The following is a 7,964-nucleotide window of genomic DNA, read 5'->3' on the forward strand; positions in this document are numbered from 1 at the left end:
GGATCCATAGCCCCTCTTGCTACCAGTCTTTTGAATATCTTTCGATGCCATGTTCAGCTGAAACTACCCAACGCGACCTCTAGTTAAAATTTCAACTTCTAAGTTACTTCAACTTCAAGAATTCAATGACCAGAACCAATCCTGCCCGGTCTGGGATTTGTGAAAGTTTTCATTTCTGACTGCTTTACCTTACCAGTTGCCGGACCGCCCAAGGGTTTCCTTCGTCTGGTCTTGGAAATTGAGAACAAAAGGCCCACGTTTTTTTTTGTTTCGAAATTCACGGACACGCTGAGCACGGCAAGCACAGACTTTGAGGGTATATGACTAAACATCGTTTGATGAGCACGATGAGCACGGCAAACACGGGATATATGAAGACACTGTGTGTGTGGGGGGGGGGTGTATGTGCCAAGTGTGTGTGAAGGGTGTATATGAGTAGGGTGTAAAGTAAAGGTAGGGTGTAAGAATTTTCTTCGACAATTCAGACACGCTGAGCACGGCAAGCACGGACTTCAAGGGTATATGACTAAACATATTTCGTCGGACACGCTGAGCATGGCAAGCACGGACTGCGAGGGTGTATTTCTAAACATCGTTTGATGAGCACGCTTAGTACAGCAAACACGCTATATAAAGACACTGTGTGGGGGGTGTATGTGCCAAGTGTCTGTGTGTGTGTGTGTGTGAAGGGTGTATACGAGTAGGGTGTAAAGTAAAGGTAGGGTGTAAGAATTTTCTTTGACAACTCAGACACGCTGAGCACGGCAAGCACGGACTTCAAGGGTATATGACTAGACATATTTTGTCGGACACGCTGAGCACGGCAAGCACGGACTTCAAGGGTATATGACTAGACATATTTTGTCGGACACGCTGAGCACGGCAAGCACGGACTGCGAGGGTATACGAGTAAACATATTTTGACGGACACGCTGAGCACGGCAAACACGGACTTCGAGGGTATATGACTAAACATTGTTTAGTGGGCATGTCAGACAACCACGTTTCTACGTCTGTTTCAAGGAGAGTATGATAGTAATGGTTTGATGTATAGAGAACGACAAGTACGACAAGCACGCATTTTTAAGGTGTCTTTAATCTATATTGTATATATTGATATTATTCAATCAGATTTCAGCTTTATAGTGGTATAATGTTCACCACTACTCTCACCTCATCCCCGATGGATTGTGGAATCGATACCTAGCACAGTCACCGACAGACTTCTTGAGTTTCTGTCTACCCAATTCCCCTCACATGGCATGGGTTGGCCTGGGCGAAGGTACATTCACTTGCCAAGTGAATCACAGCACCGAGCGGGAATCGAACCCCTACCTCCTAGACGGCAGTCAAGATTGATAACCACTACACTACTGCGCCTACATTATTTATCATTTAATTACTTATCTACTAACATTTACTTATACAACATTTAAAACACAAAAAGAACTAACTTCTCTCCCTCCTGCACCACGCGAACACAAATTTTGAGAAATTATATATAATTGTTGTGCTTTATCAACATGAGAGGTAGGGCTTCTTTCTATATCATAAAATATAATATCTTTAAAATGATTTTAAGTCAAGTTTCAAGCTCTTTTCTATGTATTCTTACTTCCAAAACCATTCATCTAGATCCTGGCCTTCTTTGCGCTGTACATAACAGGATTGGCGGAATTCATTGTCAAAAACAATGGAGCTCTTCAGAGGATTCTTGTGAATGCCAGTAATGTTCTTTGAGACACGTTTCCCTGCTTTCTTCTTAATCTAAAACATATAATTTGTTTGATTTAGTTAATGAATTCATTCTACTTCAACAATATTAATAGATAGACAGACTTCATATTTTACGTGGATTGGCCCAGTAATCTAGGACGGGTTGCATGGCCAGCTGACAAGGAACCCCTGGTTTTGATCATTCAGCCATTGCTGAAGGTTGCATTGTTTTTATTGCGACAGTTAGAGTGCTCAGTGGAATACATTTACAGTCAAGGGATATTCTTTACCAAAACGCTTGGTAAAGTATTTGTGAATTAACACAAAAATGGAAGAATAAACCTTGTATTGCAGCCTTTCATAAAAATTAAAATCTTGTAAGCAGTACACTTTATACTTCAGCTAAATTTTGGCAAGTGAAAAAAAGACACATGCTTACTTGCTGGACAACAGATTGCAGGGAAATTATATTGGTCAATTCTTTCAATTCCAAAATTTCAAGATATTTACGACAGCACTAAAAATAAATTTAATTAGAATGATTTATAGGTCCATGCCAAATATTTTGAAAAAGTAAAATCTAAAACAGTAATTTGGTCCTTTCTAATAAACTTAAATTCATAAACACTTTTGATTTTTGTTGCATCTAATACAATCTAATGAATCTTACAGTGATGTCTGGGATGACGTAATGGGTTGTTTTTTGTTCATCTGTAAGTAACGGCAACCCTGAAAAATCAAAGTTTTTTTAGCATTCTTCGATTCAATTAAAAAATAATTTAAAATAATTTTAACTAGAACCATATAGAAAGATACAAATACAAAACTTTTTGTATGAATGTTTTTTTGCCTCTGCTTTTGCCAGATGTTTAAGCATCAGACTTGGATTATTAAATCTCTAAAGGTAGATTAGCAACCCTATAACAGAAGTGTAAAATACTAGAAATTAAAGCAAAAATCATACCTTTTGGCTGAACACAATTTTTATAGCATGCATGACTTTTACACGGGATATCATCACGTAAATAATGTTCCCTTACAACATTGATGAAGTTTCTTGTATTTTTCTTAATATGAACAAGTTTCTCTGTTTTGATCAACATTCTTAATGAAGAATCCTTTTTTATTTATATCTGAATATTTTTAAGGCAAGAAAATATAGGATAGACTGGATAGACACAACTATTTCATCTAAAGAAGTAAAAGAATAGAACGTAGCCAATCTTATGGTAAATATTCTTTTAGTCAAGCTACTGTGAGGATTTCATAAAATTTAGATAAGATATTTTCAAAATATCAGGAGAAAGTTTTGGGAAAAATTTATGTACCAAAACTTTCTCCTGTAAGTTTTACTTCTTTAAAATTCCATTTAAATTTTAAATACAAAAGGTACTAAACCTATAAAAAATCGATTTTGCTATTTTTGACGTTTTGAAATACAGTTTTATATCAGTTGTTTATATTGACAAAAAAAGAGCCGCCAAGATAATGATGGATCACAAAATTAAATTTATTAGAAATTTTAAAATTATTCTTGAAATAAGAATTACATAGTTTTCAGAACATGATGATAAACAGTCAACTTTAACGATGTGGCAATACCCTGGTAAACTAACTCGGGTAATACTAGGGTAATACTCAAGTAATTGACGTGAGGTATACCCGAAAATCCCGATGAGCAATTTACTCGAGTATTTCGGGTCGAAAAATTCCAAAAATAGAAACCCATCTTACCCGGGTAACTAGGGTTCTCGGGTTTACCTGATTTACCCGTTTGCTCACGTCAGCCTCTTTACAGTTCAAACTCGGGTAAATCAGGTTTAAATATCAGTGGTTTTTGCGAAACATACTCGAAATTGTTTTGTTAAAATACCGCAAGAAAAAAGAGGAAGCATCACATTATGCATTACTTTACTTGATATATTTTGAGAATAATCACTTAAATATTCACAAATACAGTTTAACAGCGTAAGAGTAATCTAGCTTCGAAATACACGATTTACAAACATAGACTGTCAACAAATCTTTTGGGGAAAAATAATTTAGCTCTTTTATCAACTTAATGTAAAGTCTGTTCCAACTAATTCAGAAAAGGCATTTTCTAGTTTTTGAAAATAGAAACGATAGAAAGATGTCATAATAAAAGTAAAAATTCGTCCAAAAGATAATTTTGAATGGATTAATAAGGCAAGTCTTAATGATACTGTTAAGTTAGAAATAAGTGCAACGAACCTAGCGAACTCAAATCAATCTGTTCAAAATTATCTTTCCAACGCGATATTACTTTAAAATATAATAATAATAATGTTTAAAAATGTGACTTGCAGCTGACAAAAGTCAGCGAAAATGAGAATCTTTTATGAAAATTGATTTCCTTAAAGCAGTGTCAAGAAAGGTTATCCTTCAAAATTTTTGATAAAATTAATATAGTATAAAATGAAAGTAAATTGATATAAATTCTAAATTCATAAATTGTAAATAATTTGTCTACTTTAACACATTTCATAGAATGAAAAAATTACTTTTACATGATTGTTCTTTAATTGATTTTTGATACATTCAATGTCCCATCGAATGTATAAGAGGTTCCAGTTCAAAGGTAGATTACAGTTGCACTCATTTGACATGAATAACCAGGAATAACAACTGTTTGGAACACATTATACAAGAAGCTGTCACCATCTAATATAGACACGGGGAGCGTGTTTGAGACTGAAGATTCATATTGCAAAAGAAATGTGAAAACAACATCGCAAATTTGAGTTGAGTTAACCGAATTTGTCGCTGTCACGAAACTCCATTGACTTTCTTCACCTTAAAAATTAATGATAAATAATGATGTCATGGAAATTCAGTAAGGTTTTGAAGCGTTTTCCATTATTGCATACATTTAATGTCTGAATTTCCCTGGGGAGGGGTACTGTCACTGGCGTGTCACTGGTGTTCAAAAATGGACCCTAGACAATTTTTAGCTGATTTCAAAAATTTAGTGAATTTTAAAATATCCCAAGTACTTTAATGAGATAAACTTTCGCAGGGATTAAATTTCGCGGATTTGGGTGTCATCCGCGAAAATACGCGAAATTTAATCCCAATGGAAATTTGGAAGGGCCCCATCCGCGAAATATTTCTAATCAAAACTCAAAATATGTCAAATAAATACTTTTTGAATGGTTACTTGCATGAAAAAAGCGCAAATAATGTGTATTTCAACAACCAATATGCATGATTTGACAGTATAAAGATACAATATCGTGAAAATATTGCCACCCAATAGTGCCGACCGCAAAATTCTATCCCCTTAAAGTATTTCTTTACTTATAAAAGAGACTCTGGTCTGCGACACATCCCCCTCTTGCCTGAGTGCCCTGGGGAGTCCTTCAACAAAAATTTCAAACCCTCAGAACTTGAAATGGCTTACCTAAAAAATAGTATACTGGAATATATCATATAGTTGGCCTGTTCATCCGCCCAAATATCTTCGTATTGAAAAATAACACTTACTTGTTAAATGGGGAAGAATTTTCATCAGCTTTCGAATTTTGATTCAGTTGGTACTATGGTTGGAAGAGCCATGTCTAAAAAAATATTAGAATTTCTCATTACTGAATTGTTACCACAAACTCCATTTCAAATGGCTTTTTTAAGAATTTACGGAAGGCTACAAATTCTTGTTCACAGCCTTCAATGTACTGAGCTATACAGACCAAATATTTGTGATTTTTACAGTTCGGCCATCTGTTTAACGGGCATCTTTCAACATCTGAATAGTTAAACAGACATTCGGTACTTACTTGGCTTGCGGTGTAATCTGAGTGAATTGTCAATTTTGAATTCTTTGTGCATTTTAGCTCTTGTTGGGGTTGAACCTGTCAAAAAGAAATGAATATCAAAAAATATTTTTCATTTTATATTGTTCTTTCCTGAGTGAGGGAAGCAGGGTACGCATGCTTTATTGGATTCTCTTTCTTGAGCTACACCCATCCAAAAACTATCAGTTACTGTCAGTTATTCCCTTCTGAACCTATATAAGTAAAAAAAAAATATCTAACTACCTGAATGACACACCACAACCTAATTTCAGACGTTTCTAAAGCATAGTAAGTAAGGAAAATCTAGTTATTAGGCCGGCCCAAAAAATATGTTTCCTGTCTAAAAAAATCGAAATGGAGAAGTTCCAAAGAATTTTGCTGTTACTCAGCTAAATTCGGACCATTTTTGAAGTCTCGAGCTTGCCTTAAAGTTTTCAGCCTTGTTTTGAGGGTAAAACTCATGACCACGCCCCTAAGAATCAAAATTTTAAAAAATGAAAAAATACCCCAGATATTCACCCAAGGAACAAGTGTGCAAAATTTCAGCTGAATCAGAATATTTTTGAAGTCTCAAGCCTGCCCCAAAGTTCTTAGCCTCGTTTTGAGGCTAAAACTCGTTACCACTCCCCTAAGAGTCAACATGTTGAAAATATGAAAAAAAGCTCCCAGGTATTCACCCAAGGAACAAGTGTGCAAATTTCAGCTAAATCTGACCATTTTTGAAGTCTCCAATCTGCCCAAGAGTTTTTAGCCTCACTTTGAGGCCAAAACTCATGACCACGCCCCTAAGAATCGAAATTTTGAAAAAATGAAAAATCTATTCCCAGATATTCACCCAAGGAACAAGTGTGCAAAATTTCAGCTGAATCGGAATATTTTTGAAGTCTCGAGCCTGCCCCAAAGTTTTTAGCCTCGTTTTGAGGCTAAAACTCATTACCACACCCCCCCCCCAAGAGTTAACATTTCGATAAGAAGCAAAAAAAATATCCCCAGATAATCACTCAAGGAACAAGTGTGCAAAGTTTCAGCTAAATCGGACCATTTTTGAAGTCTCGTGATAATGCCCCTAAAAATCAAAAATTTGAAAAAAGGAAAAAAGAAAACAAAAAAACCCAGGGCTCCCAGGGATTCACCCAAGGAACAAGTGTGCAAAATTTCAGCAGAATCCAACCATTTTTGATGACGCCAGCCTGCTCACTGCCCCAAACAAAGTTTAGCAGTGACAGACTGACAGACTGCACGGACATACTGACAGACATTCTCAGATTCTAGCTTAACTGAATCTGAGATGCACTATTTGGGATGGTTGGCCTTCAGACAAAATATGACAAAACATGCAACTGTGTTCGGACAAAAAACCAGTCATAGTAGACAAATTTCCACGCTGGATTCCGACTGTTGTTGTTGAAGTAGAAGGTGTCGTAGTACTCTAGTGAGATACACCACAAACAAACACTCTCAGATTCTAGCTTTAGCTAAAGGTTAAAAATTTCCAGGAAACAATTTATTGGGATTACTTTATAGACTTACTTGCAAAAATAATACAACTGAGATATATTTTTGGCACCTAAGTTCAAAGAACACTCTGAGGCTGAGAAAAGAGATTGATCAGAAGAATAACCATGAATCATACCAACTTCCCCTGCCCTGTCAATTTATTAAGAAAATAAAGAATGATAAAAGCATACCTTTTTTTCTTCATCCAGTCATAGTCATTGCCTTTGGAAAATTGTAGACGATTTTCTTCATCCAGTTGTCAAAGTAAATTGTAAATGAGAAGTACTAAGTGACGTGACCTTCCATGTTGAACTCTCTCGCAGAAAGAAAAAAAGCGCGCTCTAAATTCTCGATCGTGAAAAAAATATTTTTGCGGACGCAAAGGACCACTCAAAATCGTCCAATAACCCGAGTTCTTCAGGTAAGTGCTCGGTGCGCAGGCGCGCGCTAACCTGGGTTTCCCGACTTTTAAGGTAAACCCGAAATACTCGAAAAAACAACAACCTGAACAACCCGTGAATTCGGGTTAACCCGATTTACTGGAAACGAACCGGACTTCCAAAAATAGCAATTTCAGGTAAGGTCGGGTGAACCTGATACACCCGAAATTGAACCCGAGTTGATTTACCAGGGTAGCAGCTCTTTCTGAGCAAAAAAATCAAAAAGTGATCTTCTGTTAATTCTTATAAACCAATCTTCAATATATAGAAGTAAGCATCACTCCTTTCTAATGGATGTATGAGATGCATGTTAATTTTTACTGAGGATCCAAACTAGCCTATTATTTTAATAAAGGTTGCAAAATTTTTAATTATTTACAATGTAAGGTATAAAAGATCTCCTGACACAATATTTCAGCCCCAAGCTTGCGATTTACAATAATGTAACACCAATTTCCCGTCTGTACCAAAACAATCAAATAAATTACTACCTTAAGGG

General features: G+C 35.9%; 1 protein-coding gene and 1 long non-coding RNA gene across 2 annotated transcripts; both read right to left on the bottom strand.

Annotated features, from left to right (window-relative positions):
- Nucleotides 1-1,447: 1,447 nt before the first annotated feature.
- LOC136811631 (DIS3-like exonuclease 1) lies at nt 1,448-2,869 on the bottom strand. The gene is made up of 4 exons (XM_067068259.1): nt 2,681-2,869; nt 2,387-2,445; nt 2,156-2,233; nt 1,448-1,767 (listed from the first exon to the last, which is right to left on the bottom strand). The coding sequence occupies exons 1-4, from the start codon at nt 2,817-2,819 to the stop codon at nt 1,612-1,614; spliced, it is 432 nt and encodes a 143-aa protein (XP_066924360.1). The 5' UTR covers nt 2,820-2,869; the 3' UTR covers nt 1,448-1,611.
- A 1,055-nt stretch (nt 2,870-3,924) lies between these two features.
- On the bottom strand, nt 3,925-7,674 carry LOC136811688 (uncharacterized). The gene is made up of 4 exons (XR_010847261.1): nt 7,217-7,674; nt 5,511-5,585; nt 5,221-5,294; nt 3,925-4,530 (listed from the first exon to the last, which is right to left on the bottom strand). It is a non-coding gene; the product is annotated as an uncharacterized lncRNA (long non-coding RNA).
- Nucleotides 7,675-7,964: the final 290 nt, after the last annotated feature.

Source organism: Clytia hemisphaerica, unplaced genomic scaffold (genome assembly GCF_902728285.1).
Source record: "Clytia hemisphaerica strain Z4C2 unplaced genomic scaffold, Clytia hemisphaerica genome assembly, whole genome shotgun sequence".
NCBI lineage: Eukaryota > Metazoa > Cnidaria > Hydrozoa > Leptothecata > Clytiidae > Clytia > Clytia hemisphaerica.

Coding starts and splice junctions, on each gene's coding strand:
- LOC136811631 (XM_067068259.1), bottom strand. CDS start 2,819: ATGTTGATCAAAACAGAGAAACTTGTTCATATTAAGAAAAATACAAGA. Junction 2,446..2,680: donor AAATTGTGTTCAGCCAAAAG/GTATGATTTTTG, acceptor TTGATTTTTCAG/GGTTGCCGTTACTTACAGAT. Junction 2,234..2,386: donor ACGTCATCCCAGACATCACT/GTAAGATTCATT, acceptor ATTTATTTTTAG/TGCTGTCGTAAATATCTTGA.